Below are 27,737 nucleotides of genomic sequence, written 5' to 3' on the forward strand. Positions count from 1 at the left end.
ATCCCTCTGTTTCTTCAATGTGCTTTTTCACCTCCCTATATTCCTCTTGGTTCCCAATTATATTTTCTATCTGACACTTCTCATAAACACACTTTTTCTTCCTTATCTTAATTTCTATCTCCCTTTTTCATCCAGGGAGCTCGGCATCTGTTCTCTCTGCCTTTCCCTTTTAAGGGACTATACAGTTGGGTGACTGTGTGGCATTTGCATGTTCTCCCCGTGTCTGTGTGGGTTTCCTCCGGGTGCTCCAGTTTCCTCCCACAGTCCAAAAGTGTGCAGGTTAGGTGGATTGGCCGTGCTAAAATGCTCCTTGGTATCAGCAGGATTAGCAGGATAAATACATGGAGTTACGGGGATGGGGCCAGATTGGGATTGTTGTCAGTGTAGCCTCAATGGGCCAAATGGCCTCTTTTTGCACTGTCGGGATTCTATGACTCTACCTTGATGGTGTCAGGACCATTTCTGCTTTGAAGGTAGCCCACTGTTCAGCTACAGATTTTCCTGGCAATCGTCCGTTCTGGTCTAACCAGCCCAGTTCCATTGAAGTTGCTCTTCCCCACTTAATTATTCTTATTCTGGATTGCCTTTTCTGTCGTCATCCTAAACCTTACCACACAGTGATCACTGTGGCCTAAATGCTCCCCCACTCACAACATTCCAGCCGTTCACGCCGACAGGATTCTCTTGTTCCACCAGTGGCATGTCCCCTGTCGCAGGTTTCCCAGCGTGTGGGGTGCAGTCAATGGGAATTCTCATTGACACCGCGGGACCAAAGGATTTCAGTACCAGAGAATGGCTCCCACCAAGAAAAGTGCTGAGGGGAGGCCAGCAGATCTCGCCCATGATCTACTTGGCCCACCTCATTTCCAAGAACCAGGTCCAACAGTGCACTCTTTTTCATTGGACTGAACACATTCTGCTGTATAAAATTCTCCTGACACATTCAAAGAACTCCTGCCCTTCTCCACCCTTTGCACTCCCAGTCTACATTCAGGTAATTAAAATCCTCCAGTATAACTACTCTACAATGTTTGTGTCTCTCTGTAATTTCCCTGCAGATTTGTTCCTGTATACCCTTCTCAGTTGATGGTCTATAGGCTATGCCGAGCAATGTGATTGCACCTGTTTTGTTCTTTAGTTCCAGACACATTGATTCTGCCTTTGAATCCTCTGGGACATCCTCTATCTCCAGCACTGCCATGCTCTCTGCTCTCTGTAACCAATTCTGCCACCCCTCCTCCTTTTCCTCCTGCCCTATCTTTCTTGAACATCCTTTACACAGGAATATTTAACACTCACTCCTGGCTTTCTATTAACACCACAATATCATAGTTCCACACGGCAATCTGCATCTGTAACTATCCAATCCTATTTACTGGACTCTGTGCGTTCACGTATGTGTAATATAACCCTGATTTAAACATCATTACTTTCCCCCTTATTCCAATCTCACCTCTGAACTTACTGTTCTCTATTCTGGTGCTCCCTTTCTCTGTCGGTACTTTGTGTATCCTGATATGTTTTTCCAGTATGTCCTCTTGGTTCCCACACCCCTGCTGAGTTAGTTTAAAGCCCTCCCAACAGCAAAACACCCCACAAGGAACTCAGTCCTAGCTTTGTTCAGGTGCAACCCATCCAACTTGTACAGGGGTGGCACGATAGCGCAGTGGTTAGCATTGCTGCTTCACAGCTCCAGGGACCCGGGTTCGATTCCCGGCATGGGTCTCTGTCTGTGTGGAGTTTGCATATTCTTCTCGTGTCTGCGTGGGTTTCCTCCGGGTACTCTGGTTTCCTCCTACAGTCCAAAGATGTGCGAGTTGGGTTGATTGGCCATGCTAAATTGCCCCTTAGTGTCCTGAGATGTGTTGGTTAGAGGGATTAGTGGGTAAATGTATAGGGATTTGGGGGGTAGGGTCTGGGTGGGATTGTGGTCAGTGCAGACTCGATGGGCCAAATGGCCTCTTTCTGCATTGTAGGGTTTCTATAATATGATTCTAGGTACCATCTCCACCAGAGCCTGTCCCAGGAACCTAAAGCCCTCCCTCCTTCACCATCTTTGCATCCACACATTCATCTGCCTTATCCTCCTAATTCTGTACGAGGCACTGGGAGCAATACTGTTGAGAAAGGCATGGGTTTTAGGGAACTTGGAGAAATAAATAGTGATGTCTTGAGGAGTGTACGTATTACAGAGAAGGTCCTGGAAGTCTTAAAGTGCATCAAAGTAGATAAATCCTAGGACCTGATGAAGTAGATCCCAGGACATTGAGGGCCATTAGGGAGGAAATAGCGGGTCCCCTAAAAGAGATACTTGAATCACTGACAGCCACAGGTAAGATGTATGAAGATTGGACGGTGGCAAAAGTTGTGCCTTTGCTTAAGAAGGGCTGCAGAGAAAGACCTGGGAACTACAGAACAGTGAGCTTAATGTTTATAGTGGGTAAGATATCAGAAGGTAGTCTGATGGACAGGATCTACAGGCATTTAGAGAGGTGAGGACTGATTAGGGACAGTCAGCATGGCTTTGAGTGGAAAATCATGTCTCACAAATTTGATTGAGTTTTTTTTGAAGGGGTAACCAAGAAGGTAGATGAGGGCAGTGCAGTTGATGTTGTCTACATGGACTTTAGCAAGACCTTTGACAACTTACTGCATGGTAGGTTGTTACATAAGGTTAAATCTCACAGGATCCAGGATGAGGTAGCCAAATGGATGTAAAATTGGCTCAATGACAGAAGCCAGAGGGTTGTAGTAGCGGGTTGTTTTTCAAACTGGAGGTCTGTCACCAGCAGTGTGCCTCAGGGATTGGTGCTATTTGTCATTTATATTAATGATTTGGATGAGAATTTAGGAGGCATGGTTAGTAACTTTGCAGATGACATAATTAGTGGCACAGTGAAGAAGGTTATCTAGGATTGCAATGGGATCTTGATAAGTTGGGCCAGTGGGCTGATGTTACTAGAGCGGCGGTGCTCGACAGACTGGAGGGGCTGATTGTGGACAAGTCCCCAGGACCGGATGGAATGCATCCAAGGGTTCTGAAAGAAATGGAGGAGGTTATAGTGGATGCCTTGGTGGTTATTTTCCAGACGTCGCTGGATTCCGGGGAAGTGCCGGATGATTGGAAAACGGCTAATGTTACGCCGTTGTTTAAGAAGGGTGCCAGGCAAAAGGCGGGGAATTATAGGCTGGTTAGTTTAACGTCTGTGGTGGGTAAAATGTTAGAATCTGTCATTAAGGAGGAAATTGCGAGGCATCTTGAAGGGAATTGCTTGATAGAGCAGACGCAGCACGGTTTCATTAAAGGGAAGTCGTGTCTGACAAATTTACTGGAGTTCTATGAGGATGTGTCTAGGGCGGTGGATAGAGGAGAGCCAGTGGATGTGGTCTTTCTGGATTTTCAGAAGGCGTTTGACAAAGTACCTCACAAGAGGTTATTGCAGAAGGCCAGGGGACATGGAGTTGGGGGTATGGTGTTAGCGTGGATAGAGGATTGGTTGTCAAATAGGAGGCAGAGAGTGGGGGTCAATGGGTGCTATTCGGATTGGCGGTTGGTGACTAGTGGAGTGCCCCAGGGGTCGGTGCTGGGGCCTCAGCTTTTTACCATTTATATAGATGATCTGGAGGAGGGAACCGAGTGTAGGGTGTCGAAATTTGCTGATGACACCAAGATTGGGGGAACGGCAAATTGTGCGGAGGGTGTGGAGAGTCTGCAGAAGGATCTAGATAGGCTGGGCGAATGGGCCAGGAAATGGCAAATGGAATTTAATGTTGGCAAGTGTGAGGTGGTCCACTTTGGTAGGAAGAATGGTAGGAAGGACTATTACTTACGGGGCGAAAAACTGCAGCATGCGATGGTGCAGAGGGACCTCGGGGTCCTTGTGCATGAGTCGCAAAAACCCAGCTTGCAGGTGCAGCAGGTGGTCAGGAAGGCGAATGGGATGCTGGCCTTCATAGCGAGGGGGATTGAATATAAAAGTAGGGAGGTCTTGCTGCAGCTGTGTAGGGCATTGGTGAGGCCGCAGCTGGAGTACTGTGTGCAGTTTTGGGCACCACACCTGCGCAAAGATATTTTGGCCTTAGAGGGAGTGCAGAGGAGGTTTACTAGGCTGATACCAGAGTTGAGGGGGTTGAGCTATGAGGAGAGGCTGAATAAACTGGGCTTGTACTCGTTAGAGTTTAGAAGAATGAGGGAAGATCTCATTGAGACGTATAAGATGATGAATGGGATGGATAGGATAGAGGTGGAGAAACTCTTCCCGCTCAAAAAAGACAGTAGGACTAGGGGGCACAGCCTCAAGATAAAAGGGGGGCGGTTTAGAACGGAGTTGAGGAGGAACTTCTTCACTCAAAGGGTGGTAAATCTCTGGAATTCTCTGCCCGTTGAAGTGGTGGAGGCTGCCTCGCTAAATATTTTTAAGACGCGGGTTGATGGGTTTTTGATAAGAGAGGGGATTAAGGGTTATGGGGAGAAAGCGGGAAAGTGGAACTGAGCCACGACAGATCAGCCATGATCTTATTGAATGGCGGGGCAGGCTCGAAGGGCTAGATGGCCTACTCCTGCTCCTATTACCTATTTCTTATGTTCTTAAATGCGAGGTGAAGCATTTTGGTAGATCGAACCTGGGCAGGACTTACTCAGTTAATGGTAGGGTACTGGGGAGAGCTTAGGACAAAGGGATCTAAGGGTACAGACTCATAGCTCCATGAAAGTGGAGTCACAGGTGGACAGGTAGTGAAGAAGGCATTTGGCATGCTTGGTTTCATTGGTCAGAACTTCGAGTTCAGGAGTTGGGACATCTTGTTGGAGTTGCACAAGACATTAGTTGGGGGGGGGCGGTGGCGTTCAGTGGTAATTTTCACAGAATCACAGTGTAGAAGAGGCTCTTCAGCCCATTGAGTCTGCACTGACACACCTAACACATTGAGAAACACCTGATGTACTTACCTAATCCCATGTACCAGCCTTGAATGTTATTTCAAAAGGAAATTGGATAAATACTTGCCCTTCAAAAGAACAGGTGTGGAATAGATGGGTCGAATGGAATTATTTTGTGTTGTATCATTCTATGGTATAGGTAGAGAGATAATATTTGGCCTAATTGAAATGATGGGCTAAATGTACAGTAAAACAAATGAAATATTCAGTTACAAATGCTTCTGAAGCAATAAATAATTGAAATTCATTCCCTGGCGTAGTTATATATTTATTTATTATTATAAATAGGCTCACATTAACACTGCAATGAAGTTAGTATGAAAATCCCTTAGTCGCCACACTCCAGCACCTGTTCGGATACACGGAGGGAGAATTTATCACAGCCAACCCACTTAACCTGAACATCTTTGGACTGTGGGAGGAAACCGGAACACCCGGAGGAAACCCACGCAGACACGGGGAGAACGTGTAGACTCCACACAGGCAGTGACCCAAGCCAGGAATTGAACCTGGGTTCCTGCTGCTGCGAGGCTGCAGTTTTAGCCACTGTGCTACCGTGCCCTGTTCGGGTACACTGAGGGAGAATTTAGCATGGCCAATGCATCCTAACCAGACTGTGGGAGGAAACCAGGGCACCCGGAGGAAACCCACGCAGACTCCACACAGATAATGACCCATTACTGCCTGTAATTTGTAATGAATCTGTGAGAAGGATCAGGAAAGATTTATCAGTCAGACTGTGAGGTTTGTGTTTCCACTCCTTTTGCTCATGAATTTCCTGCTTAACCTGCAGGTCGCTCAGTGCTGGCAAACTATCTGATCTACTACTGAAGGCAGCGTTTGGAGGACCCATGTCAGAAGCTGTCAGCAACGACAGCCTGAACACTGAGAAACCCATGGATGTAACAGGTAAGGAACCCCAACCACCCAGACCATCAGAGGCTGTTCAGAGCCAGCCTTTCTCATTCAGATGTTACTTGGAGTAAAAGGACAGGGACTAGCCACGCCTTCATGTGGCCATGCCCTAACCTCTAGAATTCTCTCCCTTAACATCTCTGGTTGAGATTTTCCAGCCACGTTTACCCCAAGACTGGAAAATCCCACCCAAGGTCAACGGATCTCTGCACAGTCTGCCCCTCGCCCGCTACGATTCCCATAGCAGACGGGACAAGAAAACAGCACTCTCTGAATCTCTCCCTCCTTAAAACCTCCCTCTTTGACTAAGCTTTTATGACTCCCTTTGTGACTCGGTTTCAGATTTTGTCTGGTGACAGTCCTGGGTATGAAATGTTCACGGTGCTTTTTAAATGGAAACCGGTACAGGTTGTTGAGTGCTCTTCGTGCTAAGCAGGTCTGATTAATGTTGTGACCCTGCAGCTCCCACTCCCAGGGTTTTGCCACCCTGTGTTTTGGCTTCTGTTCCATTTCTCCAAGGATAAAACACTGGATTTTAGAACGTTTTAAATGAGCTTCCCCACCTGCCAGTGTATCTCACTCCGATGGACACACAAGCACACTGACCCTCTCATCCACTCGCTCACTCACCCGGCTCACACCCCCACTGCCAACCGAGACTCCGAAGGGGGAAATTAATGCCATGGGTGTGGGTTGAGAGACGGTAGATTTAAAACTGAGATGAGGAGGAAGTACTTGCCCCAGAGCGCGGTGGAGTCTGAATCATTGGATGTCTTCAAGAAGGAGATAGATATATTTTTAATATAACAACAGATTAAAGGCACATGGAGAACAGGTGAGGAGGTGAATTTGAGACCAGGGAGAGATCAGCCATTATCTGATTGAACAGCAGAGCAGGCTCAAAGGGCTAAATTTGCCGACTCCAATGCTCCTTCCTATCCCATTAAGGATTTTATTACACTACCATACCACTGACTTACCATTCTAAGGCTCTAGAAGCCTCATGTCCGAACAGACGCCAGAGTGTGGTGACTGGGGGATTTTCACATAGAACCCCAACAGTGCAAAGGAGGCCATTTGGCCCATCGAGTCTGCACCGACCACAATCCCACCCAGGCCCTATCCCCTTAACCCCATGTATTTACCACTGACACTATGGGGCAATTTAGCACGACCAATCAACCTCACCCGCACATCTTTGGACTGTGGGAGGAAACCGGAGCACCCGGAGGAAACCCACGCAGACACGGGGAGAATGTGTAAACTCCACCCAAGGCTGGAATTGAACCCCGGTCCCTGGCGCTGTGAGACAGCAGTGCTAATCACTGCACCATCGTGCTACCCATAGAATTCCCACAGTAACTTCATTGTAGTGTTAATGTAAACCTACTTGTGACACTAATAAATAAGTAAATAAGTTAGTGGAGGGTGGTTTGGAGGGGAGTGAGACGCACACAACAGTTTAGATTCCTCTTACAGTTCACCAGATGCTAATGCCTCATTTCATTGACTTTTTCCATGCCAGATTGTTGACTGCAGTCAATGTTCTTTCTCCCCTTGGAATCTCTCCCATCCCATCCTGCCACACCCCATGGGCTGGAGCACGGCATCACGATAGCGGATCAGCCATAATCATAGAGTCATGTTGAATGGTGGAGCAGGCTTGGAGGGCCGAATGGCCTACACCTGTTTTCTGTGTTTCTTCCCAACCCACCTCAGGCCAGCCCACCCACCACTCCCCACCCAAATGCAGACTGCTGAAGCCACAGTAAAAAAATAGAAAGACTTGCATTCCTGTAGTGCCTGTCCCAACCTCAGGAAGTCACAATCAAGTTCCTCGAAATTAGTCATAGAATCATAGAATTCCCATAGAGCAGAAAGAGGCCATTCGGCCCATCAAGTCTGTGAGAGTCACCCTGACTATGTTTTCCTCCCTCAGCGATGTGGAAAATCTCTGACTTGTCGTGAAGAGCTTGTTTCCTGTTTTTCCCTCTCTTCCCCCCCCCCAGCTCCAGCCGCTCACGGAGGCTGCTTATCTTCAGGAGTGGCGTACTCCAGCAGTCCCGCGCCGGTGGTGTTCACCGTTGGATCTCCTCCCAGCGACACCCCTCCCCACTCTGGAAGAACGAGAATGTTTTCAGGTACGGGCTCCATCGATTTGTGTTGATCAGTCAGTTTGGTCTGGGAGGAAGGATCGAGTCTTTTGTGATGAATGAATAGGTCGTTATTCCAGAGTCCCTCGCAGGGAGAGCGGTGTTGGGGTTGCTAACTCTGGAAGTTCCATTATAGGATCTCTCACCTCCACCTGCCCAACCTTCATTCACCCGCCATTGGTCACATGACAAATCATTAGATGGCTCGCCAACCCACAGCCAATCAAAAAGCGCATGGACTCTGCATTAACCTGATTGGCTGATTCTTGGCCATCAGCTCCAATATTTTTAGAGCCAGTAAAATGGGGGAAAAAACGCATTCATGTCTTAATACTGACGTGACTTTTCCCCCGGCAAGGGTATCCTGGCGATTAGTCTTTAATGCCGGGCAATCCCGGAGATTGGCCAACCAATCCAATGTGTCAGATATCCTCAACGTTAACAGCAAACCAAAAACTTCCGCTGTTAATCTCCAGAGTGTTAGGAACCAGGTCAAAAACTCTAAGGTATAAGGTATGCAGTTAGTCTAGACCCTAATTTTTGATTTTGGCATTAGGATGAGCATAAGGGCTGGAACTTGACCACCTCGCCTGCCACGGAATCGGTGCGGGCGAGGGTCCAACAACAGAAATCTCCATTGACCTCGGGCAGGAATTTCTGGTCTTGCCCAAGTGAGGCCATAGTATCCTGTCCAAGGTGTTTCACTCCATGTATGATTACAGTGACCTACTAGGAAGCTTTTATCAAACAAAACTTACTTAACAACACAGTTAGAATATAACAAAAAGAATGATCATAAACTTTACCAATACTTAAACATGATGAAATATTATTCTTAACAGCTAGATTGCTCTGTAGTTCCAAGTAAACAGCAGCCCATGGGCATAAATCCCTTCTTCAGAACCAGTTAGCACGGAAAACCAATAGGCTGACATGGGTGCTGGATTTCCAGCCTTTTTACACCTCTGGGCAGAGATCCAGGCAGCAGTTTCCAGCGAAGGATATATCCTCAAACAGCAGAATTTCAGAGAAGTGAACCTAGTCTCTGGCAGACTCCAGTCTTCAGAGACCCAGAGCCACTTATTCTTTCCACAGCTCCCAAATTATAGTCGAACTTGAATTCTCTATGTAAGCCTATCTCCACCCAATCATATGACCTTAGCTAATCAACCAACCTAATCAAGTCCTACTCTGTAAAAACACTAAAAGCAGCAGATCAGCCATTAGTTCAGATTAAAATAAACATTCTAGCAATTAAGATCAATTATGCTGCTGCAGTAACAACACAGGCTGCTGGTTATGGACAAAATGCCTTTGGTAACAAAAAAAACTGCTAAAACAGATCCTGCACAGGAAACATAACAAATACATTTCTTAAAGGCACAGTATCGTCACAAGAGGGACTAAGATGAATTCTTCTTGGAGATGATACATTCAAAGACATTAGGGGAGAATTCCTGTAAATCAGCCTTCTTCCAGTTAAATGTCAGCCTACTAAGCTGCTCAAAAAAGCCCAAGACATCATTCATTATTTCTACCTGGCCAGGATATGGACAACACTGGCCAATCTGTACCTTAATGCCCATCGCAAGTTACCTGGACAATATTAAGGAACTTGAGTCACGGGTATATCCAGACCAGGGATTAGCAGCTGGTACTGCACCAATGGGAGGTCATTCAGGCTCGTTAAGTTGATGCCGGCTGTCTGTGGAGCAATTAGTCAATCCCATTTCCCCATTCTGTCCCATTAATCCAGCTAATTTCTTTCCCTCAAGCAACCATCCAATTTCCTTTTGAAATCATTCAGTTTCTCTGAACAACTTTTCCTTGTCTACCTCATCTAAACCTGTCAAAGCCTTGTACACCTCTCTCAGGTGCTGGGCTGGTTTATTCCCCGGTGATTGTTAGTTATAATAATTGCTCAGTTGCCATGGGATTCAGATCAGGGGATCGTAGTACAGAAGGAGGCCATTCAGCCCATTGTGTCGGCTCTTTGAAAGGGCTTTCCTTTTTTTAGAATTGATTTGTGGGACATGGGCATTGCAGGCTGGCCAATATTTATTGCCCATCCTTAGTTGCCCTTGAGAAGGTGATGGTGAACTGCCTTCTTGAACTGCTGCAGTCCATGTGCCGTGGGTTGACCCACAATGCCATTAGGGAGAGAATTTTGACCCAGTGACTGTGAAGGAACGGCGATATATTTACAAGTTAGGATGTTGAGTTACTTACAGGGGAACTTGCAGGTGGTGGTATTCCCATGTATCTGCTTCCATTGCCCTTCTAGATGGAAGTAGTTGTGGATTTGGAAGGTGTTGCCTAAGGATCTTTGGTAAATTGCTGCAGTGCATCTTATAGATAGTACACACTGCCGCCACTGAGCATCAGTGGTGGAGGGATTGAATGTTTGTAGATGTGGTGCCAATCAAACAGGGCTGCTTTGTCCTGGATGGTGTTGAGTTTCTTGAGTGTTGTTGGAGCTGCACCAATCCAGGCAAGTGGGGAGTATTCTATCACACTCCTGACTTGTGCATTGTAGATGGTGGATGGGCTTTGGGGAGTCAGGAGATGAGTTACTCACCACAGTATTCCTTGCCTCTGACCTACTCTTATAGCCATTGTGTTTATGTGGTGAGTTCAGTTGAGTTTCTGGTCAATGGTAACCCATATCCTATCCTATTAATCCCATTCCTTTACTCATTCCTCTTGGCTTTGCAGTTTTTTCCCTGCAATCGCCAAAGAGATCACCCCCTCAACCTTCAAAACTCTGAGCAATGCTTTGTAACCCTCATTTAACCCTTTTCTATCATTCTGGTGTCTCCCATCTCTACATTTGATCTTCATAGAATCTATAGCACAGAGACAGGCCCTTTGGCCCAAACTGATCGATGCCAATCTATGTAACCCCATCTGCCTGCATTTGGCCCAGTAGAAACTCACTTGAGGTTTTTTTTATCCATCACTGAACTTCAGTGCTGCTGGAATCTCCCTGAAGAATCCTTTGAAATGAGAGGTGTCAGCAACTTTGTCTTTCCGTTTGCTTTCTCTGTTGAACTGACTGATGCAATCCCTCCCCAGATTAATGAACAAGCCACGTCAATAACTGACATTCCAGGAGATTTGATTGATATCCTGGTTGTTGTCACACCAGAGCTAACTGCTAATTTTAACCCTGATGAATCAGAGGAATGGATCCAGCCATGGATTATAAATTTGCTAAATTCAAGTTCAAATCAAGGCAATTCACTTGATTGGCATTTCATTCACCATCTTAAATATTCACTCCCTGCCCCACTGGGGGAGGCGATGGCCCAGTGTTATTAATCGGTAGGCTATTAATTCAGAAACTCAGCTGATGTCCCAGATTCAAATCTCACCACGGCAGAATTCGATTTAAAAAAATCTGGAATTAAGAATCTACTGATGACCATGAAACTATTGTCAATTGTTGGAAAAACCCATCTGGTTCACTATTGTCCTTTAGGGAAGGAAATCTACTGTCCCACATGTGACTCCAGAGCCACAGCAATGTGGTTGACTCTCAACTGCCCCTGGACAACTAAATGCTGGCCAGCCAGTGACTCCCATCTCCCAGGACTTTTAAAACGCCCAGTGGCAGCAGTGTGTGCCAACAACAAGAGGTGCCACAGCAATTCACCAAGGCTTCCCCCAGCCTTTACCATTGAGAAGGACAAGGGCAACAAACTCATGGGAACACCATCATCTGCAAGTTCCCCTCCAAGTCACCCATCATCATCGGTTTTTCATTCACTGTCACTGGGTCAAACTCCTGGAGCTCCCTCCCTACCAGCGGTGTGGGTGTACCTACAAGACAAGAACTGCAGGCCAGGCTGCTGCATGGCTTTGGTGAAAGAGTGAAACTGGCTATTCAGTCGAGAGACTTAACCGTTTGTTTACCTCAGGCATTCCAATGCAGTCGCTGGCGCCCAATCTCACTCTGAGGTTTGAGGTTAAGCTGCTGGATTTAAAGACTGCAATGGCGGCACAGTGGTTAGCACTGCTGTCTCACAGCGCCAGGGATCCAGGTTCGATTCTGGCCTTGGGACACTGTCTTTGTGGAGTCTGCACATTCTCCCCGTACCTATGTGGGTTTCCTCCATGTACTCCGGTTTCCTTCCACAGTCCAAAGATGAATGGGTTAGGTGGATTGGCCATGCTAAATTGCACCTTAATGTTAAGGGGATTGGGAGGGTAAATGTGTGGGATAATGGGGCCTGTGTCAGATTGTGGTTGGTGCAGACTCGATGGGCTGAATGGCCTCTTTCTGCACTGTAGAGATTCTATGATTAGAGTCATAGGGCAGAATTTTCCTGTCCCGCCTGCCCTGGGAATTTTACTGGGCAAGGGACAGACCCATGGAAAGGTTTGTTGACCTCGGGTGGGATTTTCTGGTTTCAGGATGAGCGCGGTTGGAAAATCCCACCCACAGTGTTTTGCTGCTCAGTAAGACACCCTTTGACCCATCATGTCCCTGCAGGCCATCAAACATCTCTCTGTTCTAATATCATTCTCCTTTGCCTATCCACAGTGGGTTCCTCCAGTTCTATGAGCTCCGTGGGCTCCAGCAGTGGCCGTGTATTTCAATGCTCACCGGCGGGGCCGAGTGCAGAATCTTCTCCTGCACTGTATGAGGGACCCTCGAGCCTCAGGTACATGTATCCAGACTCCATCGCAACAAACATGGAGGCAATGGTGACCTTTGAAGCCCCTGAACTACCAGAAGAAACCCTAATGGAGGTGAATAAAAGTTCAAGATTTTTGTATTGTGTTTGGACCAAAGGACATAGAAGCAGAATTAGGCCACTCGGCCCATCGAGTTTGCTCCGCCATTCAATCATGGCTGACATTTTTCTCATCCCATTCTTCTGCCTTTTCCCCATAATCCCTGAGCCTCTTATTAATCAAGAACCTATCTCTGTCTTAAAGACACTCTGTGACCCGGCCTCCACAGCCTTCTGCAGCAAAGAGTTCCACAAACTCACCACTCTCTGGCTGACAAAATTCCTCCTCATCTCTGTTTTAAAGGATCGTCCCTTTAGCCTGAGGTTGTGCCCTCTGGTTCTAGTTTTCCTACTAGTGGGAACACCCTCTCCCTCCCACTCAGTTTAAAACCAAGCATGTCCATAACTAGAATAGTCAAGCAAGCTTGAGATAAACTTCCATCTTCAAGGTGAAGTACAGATTTTACATTGCCTGATTTTTATTCCATTAATTCTTCTTCCAGCAATTAGTCTTCAAATCATTCTGGAATGTTCTACATGGGTTTTCTGGCCTCCCACCTTCCACCCTCCATAAACTTAAGGTCAACCAAAACCCTGCTGCCTGTGTCCTAACCCTGACTGAGTTCTATTCACTCTTCACCCTCCCCTGTGCCCGCTGACCCGTCATGGCTCCCAGGCTGGAAGCATCTCCATTTTAAACAAGGTTCTCATCTTTCGTTTCCAAACCTGTCCATGGCCTAACCTGACCCTGTCTCTGTGAACTCCTCCAGCCCCCCGAGATCTCTGCGCTCCTCCAATCCTGTCTTTCATGTCATTCCCAATTTCCATCACCTGGAATTTCCTCCCTGAAACTCTCCACTTGCTAGCTCCCTCAGCCTTCCTTTTATGGTGTTCCTACCTCTCTGACCAAATACCTCCTATAGAAACATAGAAAATTGTAACAGGAGGAGGCTGTTCGGCCCTTCAAGCCTGTTCCACCATTCATAACGATCATGGCTGATCATGCAACTCAATAACCTGATCCCACCTTCTCGCACATCCTTTGATCCTCTTTGCCTGAAGTATGGAGCGGCCCAATGGCTAGCACGGCTGCCTCACAGAACCAGGGACCTGGGTTCAATTCCAGCCTCGGGTCACCATTAATGTAGAGTCTGCACATTCTCCCCATGTCTGCGTGGGTTTCCTCCGAGTGCTCCGGTTTCCTCCCACACTCCAAAGATGAGCGGGCTAGGTTGATTGGCCATGCTAAATTGACCCTAGTGTCAGGGGGATTAGTAGAGTAAATACATGGGGTTATGGGGATAGGGCCTGGTGGGATTGTGGTCGGAGCAGATTCAATGGGCCAAATCGCCTCCTTCTGCATTGTCAGATTCTATGATTCTATATCGAACTCCTCGGAAACATGTTTTGGCCTCAACTACTTTCTGTGGTAGTGAATTCCACACATTCACCACTCTCCTCACCTCCGTCCGCCTACCCTGAATCCTCAGAATGTGGCAATGTTCTGGACTCCCCACCATCGGGAACATCCTTCCTGCATCTATCCTGTCCAATCCTATTAGATTTTTATAACTTTCTCTGACATTCCTCCTAATTCTTCCGAACTACAGTAAATACAACCCTAACCTCGTCAATCTCTCCTCATACGTCAGTCCCGCGATCCCAGGAATCAGACCGGTATGTGGTTCAATGTCAAATTCTATTCCACGACACCCCCGTGATGTGACTTGACAAGGTTCACTACATTCAAGGTGCTACGTGAATGTAAGTTGGCACAGTGATTAGCACTGCTGCCTCTCAGCGCCAGGGTCTCAGGTTCGATTCCAGCCTCAGTTCACTGTTCTGTGTGGAGTTTGCACGTTCTCCCCATGTCTGCGTGAGTTTCTCCCAGGTGCTCCGGTTTACTCCCCCAGTCCGAAGATGTGCCGTGGTCACCGTGTGCTGTTAGGGGATAGGATGGAGGAGAGGGCCTGCTTGAGATACTCTGTCAGAGAGTCGGCACAGGCTCGATGGACCGAATGGACTCTTCTATGAAGCAAAACAGAAAGGAAACGTCTGAAAGAACTTGCATTTCTATAGCACCTTTTATAACTAATTATCTACTACCTCTTAACATGCAATATGGGAAAGGCAGCAGCCAGCTTGTGCACTGCAAGATCCCACAATAGCAATGAAAAATCCAGATGATCTGATTTTTCTGATGTTGGTGAGGGATAAATATTAGCCGGGACACCAGGTGAACCCTCTGCTCTTGTTCAAAGTGCTGGCAGTGAGACCTTTCACTCCACAGCAACCTGTCCTCAACTCCTGTCCACCCAGTGCAGACAGCCAAAAGCAGAGACAGGAAAATAAGCCCCATAAAACTTCTGAGCCAGCTGTGGTAGCATAATGGTTCATGCATTTTGCTCAACATTTAACCATTAACCAAAATGTAGAACAAATGATCTGATCAGTTATCTCATTGTTGTTTCTGGGAGCATGCTGTGCGCTAACTGGCCGCAGTGTTCAGCGATTACACATTAAAAGGAGTTCTTGGTATCTAGTGATCCAGAGCACATAGTTCACATCCTGCTTTGACCATTTGAGTCATAGAGACATAGGCTGGAATCTTACCGGCACGCCCGCCCGAATTCTTCAGGGGGGAGAGTCAGAAAAAGACATTCTCCCTTGGCCTTGGGTGGGATCGTACGAACCTCGCACAGACGTGCCAGTAAAATTCCACCCATTGAGTTACACAGCACGGGAAAGGCCCTTCGGCCCATCGAGTCTGCACCAATGATATCTACCGCTAAAGTTGCACTAATCCCATTTTCCAGCCCCCCTCCCATACCCTTGAATGTTTTACGGTTCAAGTGCTCATCAAAATACTTTTTAAAGATTGTAAGGTCTCCACTACCTTCCCAGGCAGTGCTTTTGAGAATTTGAATTGCGTTTTTTAAAAATGTGGGAGGAAGCCGGAGCACCCGGAGGAAACTCACACAGACACAGGAAAAAAGGTGCAAACTCCGTGCAGACAGTGACCCAAGTTGGGAATTAAGCCTGGAATTAAGCTGAGAGGTAGCAGTGCTAACCACTGTGCCACCAAGCCGTCCTATCCAAGTAATACCCAAGTTTTGTCCCATCAAGAGACTGGGTACAATTGGTCTCGATGAAATGACGCAGTTTAACCCTTTTGAGAAGTGAATGGTCTTTTGCAACTTGTACAAACTGCCGAAAATGTTCAATGATTGGTGCGTTGTCTGCCTGCTCGAGGGGTTTAGTGTCTATCTGTTCCAGGATTCACACCGGTTCCGTGTCTTTCACAGCAGGAACACACTGAGATCCTAAAGAATCTGCGATTCACCCTGGTCTTTATCCACTGTGTGATGGAGATTGCTTCAGCCAAAGGAAACCCCTTTGAGATGACCTGCAGCTCAGTGAGCTCTGCTTGCCAACTGCAGGAGAGCGTGGTGGTCGATCAAATTAGCCTGCTGAGTAAGGAATGGAGGTGAGTGAGGCCCGTGGGGAGGGATTCATCAGCCACGCCTCAATGTGTCATATCCGGTTACCTTGTTCTCAACTCCTCCGGGGCCTCACCCCTCCCTACCTCCATCATCTCCTCCAGTCCCTTAACCCTCCCTATCTCCATCATCTCCTCCAGTCCCACAACCCTTCCTATCTCCATCATCTCCTCCAGTCCCACAGCCCTCCCTGTCCCACAACCCTCCCTATCTCCATCATCTCCTCCAGTCCCACAACCCTTCCTATCTCCATCATCTCCTCCAGTCCCACAACCCTCCCTATCGCCATCATTTCCTCCAGTCCCACAATCCTTCCTATCTCCATCACCTCCTCCAATCCCAAAATCCTCCAAAATATGTACACTCAACCACTTCTGCCTCTTGAGCATCACCAAGTTTAATCACTCCATGGGGTGACATGGTGGCACAGTGGCATGCTGTCTCACAGCGCCAGGGACCTGGGTTCAAATCCAGCCTCGGGTCACTGTCTGTGTGGAGTTTGCACATTCTCCCCGTGTCTGCGTGGGTTTCCTCCAGTTTCCTCCCACAGTACAAAGATCTGCCAGTTGGGTGGATTGGCCATGCTAAATTGTTCCTTAATGTCCCAAAATATATAGATTAAAGGGATTAATGGGGTAAATACATGGGTTTGTAGGGATAGGCTTGAATGGAATTCTCTGTCAGAGTTGGTGCAGAATCGATGGGCTGAATGGTCTCCTTCTGCACTTGAGGGATTCTGTAACTCTTGGTGACCGTTCCTTCAACTGCCTGAGTCTCAAACTCTGGAATTTATTCCATCTCTCCCTCCTCCTTTAAGACTTCCTTAAAAACCCACCAAATTCTCCCAATTTACCCTTCTGTTTATCAGTGTTTCTGACTATCCTCTTGCAAAACGCACTTCCTACCTTCAAGGTGATACGTAAATGCAAGTTGTTGCTGAGTCGGGAGGTTGGGGGTTCAAGCCCCACTCCAGGATCAGTCTGACACTCAATCCCCTCTACTAACTCCCTCTGCTCCATCCAAAGGAGCAGAACCTACAGCTCCGCATCATGGAGCAGAAATTCCCCTAAAACACTGAGGCTGGAGACAGCTGAAAGTTCAAACTGAAACCCTGTCCCCGAGCTCTCCTCGGAGTTCTGCTGGCCAGACACACATCTTCAGAGACACGTTGAGTGTGACGCCATCTGGACAGCATGCCGATAGGGGAGTGATTCCAGCAAAGGGGTGGGGACGGGGTGGGGGTGGGGGTGGGGGTGCGGACCTGACCTGGACAGGTGATATTTAGTCTGGTGATGTTTTATGCTCCTGTTGTGGATGTGGAGAAGATTCTCTTGTCAGAGAATCGAGAAGGGGCAGCACGGTGACACAGTGGTTAGCACTGCTGCCTCACAGCGCCAGGAACCCCGGTTCAATTCCTGACTTGGGTCACTGCCCGCGTGGAGTCGGCATGTTCTCCCCGTGTCTGCATGGGTTCCCTCCGGCTGCTCCGGTTTCCTGCCACACTCCAAAGATATACGGATTAGGCGGATTAGCCATGTTACAATTGGGCCTTTGTGTCAGGGGGACTAGCTAGGGTAAATGGGGATAGGGCCTGGGCGGGATTGTGGTCAGTGCAGACTTAATGGGCCGAATGGCCTTCTTCTGCACTATGATCTATGAACTACAGAGTCACTGTTTAAAAATAAGGGGTCTATCATCGACAATCCCAGCCTCACACTCAAACACGCTGACTCTCAGGCGCACACGCGTGTGCGTGCACTATCTGTGTCTGACTGTAGTGTTTCTCTTATTGCAGCTATGCCGAGCAGCTGGTTCTTTACATGAAGGTTGCTGAGCTTCTGTCGTCAGCCTTGCACATGAGCAAGAACCAGATCAAGGCGGGCAAACTGTGCCCATCGTCGACTGTCAAACAAGGTTAGTCCACGTTGCCGGTGTTTAATCCCTCTGCCGAGGTAGGAAAGTCGTTGAGCATTCCGAAACACAGCCGGGTTGGGATGGCTCACCTGGAGCTCAGAGTGACAGAACTGCCTTCACCTTTCTCAATAACACACCGTCTGCTCTGTGTTAAGAAGGAAGTTTGGACAGGCCAGGCTTACACCTGTCCGAGTTTAGAAGAGTAAGAGGTGGCCTGATTAAAACGTGTAAGACCCTGAGGAGTGTTGCCAGGGTTACTCTGTTTCCTTTTGTCAGACAATCTATGGGGTCACTGTTTAAAAATAAGAAATCCAAAAGACCATCAAATATAGGAGCAGAACTAGGCCATTCGACCCATTGAGTCTGCTCTGCCATTTGATCATGACTGATAAGTCGCTCAGTCCCTCATAGAAACTAGAAGCAGGAGGAGGCCATTTGGCCCTTCGAGCCTGCTCCACCATTCATTTTGATCGTAGCTGATCATCGAATTCAATATCCTGATCCCCACTTCCTCCCTAGATCCCATTCTCCTGCCTTTTCTGCGTAACCTTTGATCCCCTTCCCAATTAAGAACCTATATATCTCTGTCTTAAATACACTTCCTGACCCAGCCTTCATAGCCTTCTGCGTCAAACAGTTCCACAGATTCACCATCCTCTGGCTGAAGAAATTCCTCCTCATTTCTGTTCTAAAGGGTCATCCCTTATTCTGAGGCTGTGCCCTCGGATCCTAGTCTCTCCCACTGATGGAAACATCTTCTCCACGTCCATTCTATCCAGGCCTTCCAGTATTCTGTAAGTTTCAATGAGATCCCCCTGATCCTTCTAAACTCCATCGAGTACAGATCCCGAGTCCTCAGCCATTCCTCATACGTCACCCATTTAATGCAGATATTAGGAGAATGTCTCTTTCTGAGGGTTAAGGGCTTCTGGAACTTACTTCCTCGAAAGACAGTAGAAGCAGAGCTAGATAAGATTCTTGATAAATAAAAGGATGAAAGATTATCCGGGGTAGATGGGAGATTACAGTCAGATCAGCCGTGGATGGTGCAGCAGACTTGGGAAGGGCTGAGTGGCCTGTTTTGCTATTTTGGATGGTGCTGGTTTGGGAAGAGGTATAGAATGAATTTACTCAGCATTGAAATTGGGACAACCAGCCATTGTATAACAAAGTGGTTTCACCACATCTCACCAAGGATTATGGGACAGATGGTTATCACTGCTACCTCATAGCACCAGGAATCCGGGTTCTCTTCCGGCCTTGGATCACAGTCTATGTGGAATCTGCATGTTCTCCCCGTGTTTGCGTGGGCTTCCTTCGGGTGCTCCCACACTCCAAAGATGAGCAGATTAGATGGATTGGCCGTGCTAAATATACGGGTTATGGGTTTGGGCAGGGGAAGAGGGCCTGACTAAATTACTCTGTGAGAGTCAGTGCAGATTAAATGGGCCAAATGGCCTCCTTGTGCACGGTAGGGATTCCATATTCTCTGATTCTTTTGCAATGATATTAAACCCGTGTCTAACTCTCCTCCCAGTGGAATCAAGTTGTCCTCATTTACTCTGTCAAAACACTTCACAATATTCAACAGGTCAATCAAATCTCCTCTTCACCTTTGCATCAATTTACATTCCCGGAAACTGCCTTCCTTTCTTTCCTATTCGCCACACAAACTTGCACAGGTCACACAGTTATTTATAAAGAAAAAGCTGCATTTGTAAAGCACCTTTCTTTAATACAGAATGTTATCAGTTGCACAGTCTAGTGTCTGTTGTGGCTCAGGTAATAGTGGCCTGCGCTCTCTCTGTGGGTCTCACGCTCTGCGGATCGCCTGCCCTTTCTCTGTGGGTCTCAGTCTCAATGGGTCACACACTCGCTCTGTGGGTTGCCTGCACTCTCCCTATGGGTCTCACACTCTGCGGGTCACCTGTGTTCTCACTGTGGGTCTCAGTCTCAGTGGGTCACACTCGCTCTGCGGGTCTCCTGCGATCTCTCTGTGGGTCTCAGTCTCAGTGGGTCACACTCCCTCTGTGGATCAATCACATTCTTGCCCTTGAACCCTAAGATTGTGGGTTCAAATTCTACCCTGGAGACTCGAGCAGAAAATGCCAGGTGACATTCCAGTGCTGGACAGAGGAGGCACTGCACTCTTGGAGGTGCCATCTTTCAATCAAGACTTTAAACACTTGTTTAACACATCCTGCAGCAGGATGTAAAATCTCCCATGGAGCAGTATTGAGTGAGAACCTGAGGAGTTCTCCCTGGAGTCCTGAAGCTAATCAGTAACCCTCAGCCAGTATCATTAAGAGTTTGTTATTTGGTCATTTCTCTCACTGCTGTTTGTTGCTGTGTGGAAACTGACAGCCATGTTTCCAAAAGCCCAACAGTGACTACGCTTCTGAAGAATTTCATTGGCTGGAAAATACTTAGAGATGTCATGACACACTGTAATGACTTCAATCAGGCCATTGAGGTTGGCCTATTGGGGTATGAACTCTCTGATTAAGGATCTGATTGATGGGCCAATTAGGGAGTCTTTTCCTTGTATTTAACCAGGAATGTTAGCTCCTCTGGCACTCCTGAAGGTAGACTGCTGGCTGTGAGCATGCTGTGTACTGCTGCTAGATTGTAAATAAAGGGATTTTGGCGGAGGCATTTCTCCCTCCACAGGATTATTACACGCACGCACACACACCCTGCTCCGACATTCAGTAAAATCATAGCTGACCTGATTGTAACGTCAACCCCACATTCCTGCTGACCCCCAATAATCTTTCACCCTCTCGTTAAACAAGAATCTACCTCGCTCGACCTTAGTATTATTCAAAGATTCTGCTCCCACTGCCTTTTGAGGAAGAGAGTTGCAGAGGCTCTCAAATCCCCGAAGAGAAAAACATTCTCCTCGTCTCTGACTTTAACTGTGACCCCCTCGTTCTACATTCACCCACAAGAGGAAGCATCCTCTCCACATCCACCCTGGCAACATCCCTCAGGATCATAAAGTGTAACTCTACATTCTGCACTCTCTCCTTTCCTTCTCTATGAACAGTATACTTTGATGGTATAGCACGCAAGAAACAATACTTTTCACTGTGTACCAACACATGTGACAATAATAAATCAAATCAAGTCATCTCTCACTTTTCTAAACTCCAGTGGATGCAAACATAACCTCTCCAATAAGGGTCACCTGGTGGCACAGTGGTTAGCACTGCTGCCTCACAGTGCCAGGGACCCGGGTCCAATTCCCGCTTGGGTCACTGTCTATGCAGAGTCTGCACGTTCTCCCTGTGTCTGTGAGGGTTTCCTCCAGGTGCTCCAGTTTTCTCCCACAGTCTGAAAGATGGATTGGTTAGGTGGATTGGCCATGCTAAGATGCCCTTTAGGGTCAGGGGGGTTAGCTAGGGTAAATGTATGGGGTTATGGGGATAGGGCCTGGGTGGGATTGTGGTTGGTGCAGACTTGATGGGCTGAGTGGGATCTTTCTGCACTGTAGGAATTCTGTGATTCTATGAATTCTATGATGTGCGGGTTAAGTACATTGGCCGTGCTGAATTATCTCTCAGTGTGTCTGAACAGGCACCAGAGTGTGGCAACTAGGGGATTTTCACAGTAACTTCATTGCAGTGTCACTGTCAGCCTATTTCTGACACTAATAAACTTAAACTTTTCCTAGTAAGACAACCCACCCATTCCTGGGTGGTAAACCTTCTCTGAAGTCTAGTAAACGTTCTCTGAAGGTTTTGGTCGCCGCACTTACGCAAGGATATTTTGGCCTTGGAGGGAGTGCAGAGGAGGTTTACTAGGCTGATACCGGAGTTGAGGGGGTTGAACTATGAGGAGAGGCTGAATAAACTAGGCTTGTACTCATTAGAGTTTAGAAGAATGAGGGGAGATCTCATTGAGACGTATAAGATGATGAATGGGATGGATAGGATAGAGGTGGAGAGGCTCTTCCCGCTCAGAAAGGACAGTAGGACTAGGGGGCACAGCCTCAAGATAAAGGGGGGGCGGTTTAGAATGGAGTTGAGGAGGAACTTCTTCACTCAAAGGGTGGTGAATCTCTGGAATTCTCTGCCCGTTGAAGTGGTGGAGGCTGCCTCGCTAAATATTTTTAAGACGCGGGTTGATGGGTATTTGATAAGAAAGGGGATTAAGGGTTATGGGGAGAGGGCGGGAATGTGGAACTGAGCCACGACAGATCAGCCATGATCTTATTGAATGGCGGGGCAGGCTCGAAGGGCCAGATGGCCTACTCCTGCTCCTATTTCTTATGTTCTTATGAAGTGATTCCAATGTAGTGACATCCTTCTTGTCATGTAGGAGATTGAGATATTATCTTAATAACAAGCAGAAAGTCCAAGAATGTAATGAAACTAAGTGAATTGTTGCCTTGTGTCTCTGCAGTGGTGAAGAAGCTGAATGAACACTACAAGTCGTGCGTGTCTCACTGTCGCTGTCTGACTGTCCGGTTACAGAGGTTCTTTGTGGATAAGCAGCGACTCATGGACAGAATAAACAGCATTACTGCCGAGAAACTCATCTATAGCCACACTGTGCAGATGGTAAGAGTGTCTCAGTGTCTGCTCCCCATCACAAACCACAGTGTCCACTTGTACAGAGCTACATGCAAACTGAGGAATGATATTTTTAATTCATTCATGGGACCTGGGTGTCATTGGCTGGCCAGCATTTATTGCCCATCCCTAGTTACCCTTGGAGGGCAGTTAAGAGTCAACTACGTTGCTGTGCTCTGGACTCAGATGGGTTTTTCTAACAGTCGGCAATGGTTTCGTGATCATCAGTAGATTTTTTTATTGAATGCACATTCCACCATCTGCCGTGGCGGGATTCGAACCTGGGTCCCCGGAACATCAGCTGAGTTTCTGGATTAAAGGTCTAGCGATAATGCCACTGGACCATCGCCTCCCTTTGATCAGCAATGTTGTCACAAAGGAGGTAGAGGGAGATGTTGAGGGAAGGCTGGAGGTGGCAGAGAGGTCTAACAGAGCACGGGAAGAGTAGGGCCGATTGTTGTGGGATGCCGGAGTTGACCCTGCCTTTCCTACCCATCCTGTACCCCTTTATTAGCCCCTCTCCTCTCAGTCACAACCTGGAAGAGGACGTGTGCTGCCCAGAGGGAAATAAACCTCCAGAGGTATCAAAACAGTGTAAATGTTTTACTAAATGTATCAAGAGAGGGTTAAAGGAGAGAGCAAACCGGTTAAGGACAGATCCAGATGGAATTGTCATTGAGAATAAGCACATGGCAGACTTAGTAATTGAATATTTTAGATTTATTTTCACAATAGACGAAGAGGGTAAAAAATTAATGATACGGGGGGTTGGGGTGGGGTGCGTGGGGAGAGAGAGAGAGAGAGAAGGGGGGGTGGGGTTGGTGCAGTGGTAGTGGATTAAAAGTTAGTAGAAAATAGTAATGGAGTTAAGAATGAGACTAATCTCCCGGACACAATCCCTTCGCCCACAGGAATATTATTAAGAAATAAGTGAGGAAATTGCAGATTCCTTTGTCATATTTTCTCAGAACTCTCCTGGTTTGGGGATTGTACCGTTTGATAAAATTGCTAAAGTCACTCCGTTAGTTTGGGAGAAAGAGCGAACGGAGGTGAATGCAGGGGTATTTCTTCACCGTTGGTTGTGAGGAGCTAGGAGAATTTGTCGTTGGAGTGATGGAACATGTGAACGGTTCTGAATGAATCACGTGTGTCAGGGCCGGTCCTGTCTGATTAACCCGGTTGGATGTTGGCAAAAGTGCGCGGAGGCGGGGCCACAGTAGTGTTGTCACTGGACTCATGACCCAGAGACCCAGAGCAAGATCCATACTGCCCGAGAAAGGGGGGACTATGAAAGGGAATGTGAAGCAAGTGGGGGAGATGGGGAATGGGAGAAACAGGGGTCTTGTGGGGAAGGACACGGGTCTGGATTTGATGGGCTGTAACATGGTTCTGGACAACTGTCTAATTTGAGACCTCTGTGAGGGAGAGAGGAAGAATTTTGTGAAAGGTTTCTGCCACGTTTATGGTCTGAAAACAGATGAAAGGGACATTTGCTTAAAGACCATGAACCCGCACTTGTACATCTGTCAAATAATTGAGTCTGTGTCTATGTATGCCCTGTTTGTGAAACAAATCCTGCACTCAGCTGATGAAGGGGCAGTGCTCCGAAAGCTCGTGCTACCAAATAAAGCTGTTGGACTTTAACCTGGTGTTGTGAGACTTCTTTCTGTCAGATGCCAGGTGAGTGAGACCCACTGGAGCACGGGGAATGATGTCTGTGGTTCTGCCTCGTTCCAGGTGCAGTCTACGGCGCTGGATGAGATGTTCCAGCAGGGAGACGACTGTATTCAACGGTACCACAAGGCGCTGCTACTGATGGAGGGTCTCTCCCAGATAATTACCGAGCAGGAAGATGTGGACAACATCAGCAAGTGTAAGAAGCCTTTATTTAACTATTCCTGCGCAGTGTTTCTGCTCCTTAACAAATTCATTTTGAAACCTGTGTCAAAATGTGGACTTGCAGGACAGAACTTCTCAGGTGGGATTATTGAATCTGCGTCGATTTAGCAGCGTGTGTTTGAGCTGGTTTTGTTAGAGGTGTTTCCACTGCAATCAGTAGATGACAGTTTTATTGTCCAAGCATTCTGACTCCATATCACTGAGCACTCTGCTCGTAAATGTACTGAGGAATGCACAGGTTTGATGCAGAAGGGGAGTTCAGTGGGTTCACACACAGTAGCTGCCCTTGGGCAGTGCCCGCCTGGCACCTCAGTAATGCCCATCTGGCACCTTGGCAGTGCCCACTGGGGAAGGGGAAGCCTGTTAGGGGAGGGGGGGGGTGCCTGCTGCCTCTCTGCAGCTCTGATTGGTGGGGAGGAATCTGGGCAATCAGCCTGAGCGGCAGGGGGCTGTATTTTCAGGCAGTGTGAGGTTCACAATTGGCCACAGGGGACGGGATGTGGCTGTGTTCAGACTGGCTGCAACAGCACAAGCCTGGCGGTGCTCTGTCTGTCTGCTACTGCACATGTGCAGGATCAGAATTCTGCATATGCATTACAGCTCCCTGTGCTGTTACTATTGCACACGTGTAGAATCAGTGGTCTGCGCATGCGCAATAGCTGCCTCTGCAGGCTAGCTGGCAAATTAATCCCCGTCCACTCTTTGCAGCAGCTAGATATGGTCTAGCCTATATTTTCAATGTCCAATTCCATAAGATTGGGAATGAAAACTCACCCAAAATATGGATCTGCAACTCTCCCATTTTCTCACCAGCAGGACACTAGTTCATTCTCGTAAAAATCTGCGCAGTTATATCAAGGAGTCGCTATTACTGACCTGTCTGCATCCAGAATCAGTGCACCGACTAATTGTCCATCGATCCTCCTGCAACTAACTCACAGAACCCATCATTTCTTGTCTGTTTCTAGGTAAGCAGAGCATTGAACGCAGGCTGTCTGCCTTACAACCGGGGCTGTGTGCATGACACCCCTATGAACTGTCCCAGGTCTCGGCTCTTGCGGTATCTAGAGTACCTGGATACCAGATGGCAACCAACCCAATCGCCATTGGAAACGGGCTGGGGTTTTATCGTGCATATCAGCCCGCGACTGGTTGGGGACATTTCAGTGGGATCTTTCCTCCCCCCTGCGAAGCCACTGCAGCAGTTACAGACCTTTCCGGTCTGCTGTGTAGATTTCTTCTAACAAAGTCACTCAGAGGATCGTTCTGCAGAAGACACTTGACTGAAGAGGAAAGGGTTCAACGGGAATCCTCTCTGACATTATCTTCGGGCTTCGAAGAAGAATATTCAGCCGGGTCACTGCTGATTAATAAATGCAGACAGAAAATCGCAGTTGATGCATGAAAGATGAGGATTAAACACTTTTCAGCTGAAGAAAGTCTGTGAGACATTTTCAGAAGCAACGAAGCTTTTTGTTTTTCATTGAATGCTGCCTTGAAGCACTTTCCTCACTTTTTTCTGAAGTGTTACACACACACGCACACACACAGACAGAAACATCCCCCCCCGCCCACACACACACACACACTAGCCTGTAAGGTAGAGGTGCACTTTATATTAGCGTTGGTTACGAACATGAACCACTTGTCATGTTATCACGGAAGGATGGAATGCAAAGTTAGGATTTCCCCCTCCCAGCAATCCCCAATCCCCATCCCCATCATTCCTTGTCTGTTTTTGTGTTGCACTATCAGATAATCTCGGCATGTAGTTGGTACAGTATGGGGTGAGAGTGTGTGTGTGTGTGTGTGTGTACGTGTGCGTGTGTGCGCGCCCTATTCTCTCGGTCGAAGTCTGCACAGGAGAAATTTCCAAGTAGTATTTCAGACGCGAGAGCAGCGACAGTGGACAATCGCACCTGTAGATTGTTAATTGTGGACCCCCCCGTCCTGTCCCGTTTCTTGTGATTTAAGTGAGTGTGCACGTGTGTGCGTGCGTGAGGACTTTGCTTTATTTTTTTTTTGATAGGCAAATGAAGCAAACCAGGTTGTGAATGGTCAGGAATTTGAATGGGAAAGCGCGCGGCGTACACAGCTGAGATTCCACGCTGTCGCAGGTAGTCACTTGAATGTAGTTGCAGTTTGGAATTTGAGGGTACTTGTGACCCAGAGATTGTCAACCAATGATGTCTTCTTCTTCTCCTCTATTTCACATAAATACTTGAAAATTACCCACTGTGTGTACACAAGAATATATATATATAGCAAAGATATCAGTGCCACCAAACTCGCTACAAGAGGTTTTGACTTAACCCTGAACTGTGTAAGATAAGTGTTATCAGTTAGTATTTATTGTTTTGAAGTCAGTGAGGAACACAGGCAAACTGGAGTGATTTGCTGTACTCAAAGCGTCAACTGTTTCCAAGGCGACTGTTCTTGGTTCTTTCTTTCCTGTTGTGTAGTTTTTGTTTTGACAGATTCCACGGCAGCTCGGAGCATCAGCTGTTGGCTAACATGTTCAGGATGGAACTGCTCAAAGTGTATTTTGTTACTCTGCAATGTTAAAATGCTGGAAACGTTTTTCTGTTCAGTTTTTATTTCCGTGAGTGCTGTAACCTTTTATTTTCGTCTTTGAATTGTACAAACCGCCCCCCCTCCACCCCAGAATTAAATAAAAGAGTTGGAAAAGTTTGCTGTGCTCCCCGTACCTTTTGAAGAGGAGATTGTTACATTGGTGGGGTCCAGCTGGAGTGAGCTGAATGTTCTCAATGTTCAACCTCAGCCCCCTGGTCCAAATCACTTCGACTCAATCTCTTGTCTGTACATTTGGACACCTACCCTTTTGTCTCCTCGTGTTGATAGAATCCCTACAACGTAGAAGGGGGCCGTTTGGCCCATTGAGTCTGCGTCAACCATAATTCCACCCGGGTTCTATTCCCGTAATGTGGAGTTGCCGGCGTTGGACTGGGGTAAACACAGTAAGAAATCTCACAACAGCAGGTTAAAGTCCAACAGATTTATTTGGTAGCACGAGCTTTCGGAGTGCTGCCCCTTCATCAGGTGAGTGCAGGATTTGTTTCACAAACAGGGCATATATAGAC

At 47.4% G+C, this 27,737-nt stretch overlaps 1 protein-coding gene across 3 annotated transcripts in view; it reads left to right on the forward strand.

Moving 5' to 3' along the window:
• The window catches only part of ulk1b (unc-51 like autophagy activating kinase 1), a 112,995-nt gene extending 85,710 nt beyond the window's left edge, over nucleotides 1-27,285 (forward strand). For 2 of the 3 annotated variants that reach the window (XM_080207988.1, XM_080207989.1), the window contains exons 21-28: nucleotides 5,733-5,848; nucleotides 7,864-7,995; nucleotides 12,554-12,762; nucleotides 16,052-16,233; nucleotides 18,042-18,160; nucleotides 22,568-22,725; nucleotides 24,475-24,610; nucleotides 25,605-27,285. In XM_080207988.1, coding sequence (XP_080064114.1) covers nucleotides 5,733-5,848; nucleotides 7,864-7,995; nucleotides 12,554-12,762; nucleotides 16,052-16,233; nucleotides 18,042-18,160; nucleotides 22,568-22,725; nucleotides 24,475-24,610; nucleotides 25,605-25,660 — 1,108 coding nt within the window. In that variant the 3' untranslated portion in view covers nucleotides 25,661-27,285. The remainder of the gene's footprint in view (nucleotides 1-5,732; nucleotides 5,849-7,863; nucleotides 7,996-12,553; nucleotides 12,763-16,051; nucleotides 16,234-18,041; nucleotides 18,161-22,567; nucleotides 22,726-24,474; nucleotides 24,611-25,604) is intronic. The other variant, XM_080207990.1, reaches the window with a different exon arrangement.
• The last annotated feature ends 452 nt before the right edge of the window (nucleotides 27,286-27,737 follow it).

The sequence above is a fragment of the Carcharhinus amblyrhynchos genome, chromosome 20 (genome assembly GCF_965287045.1).
Source record: "Carcharhinus amblyrhynchos chromosome 20, sCarAmb.v2.hapA, whole genome shotgun sequence".
Lineage (NCBI taxonomy): Eukaryota > Metazoa > Chordata > Chondrichthyes > Carcharhiniformes > Carcharhinidae > Carcharhinus > Carcharhinus amblyrhynchos.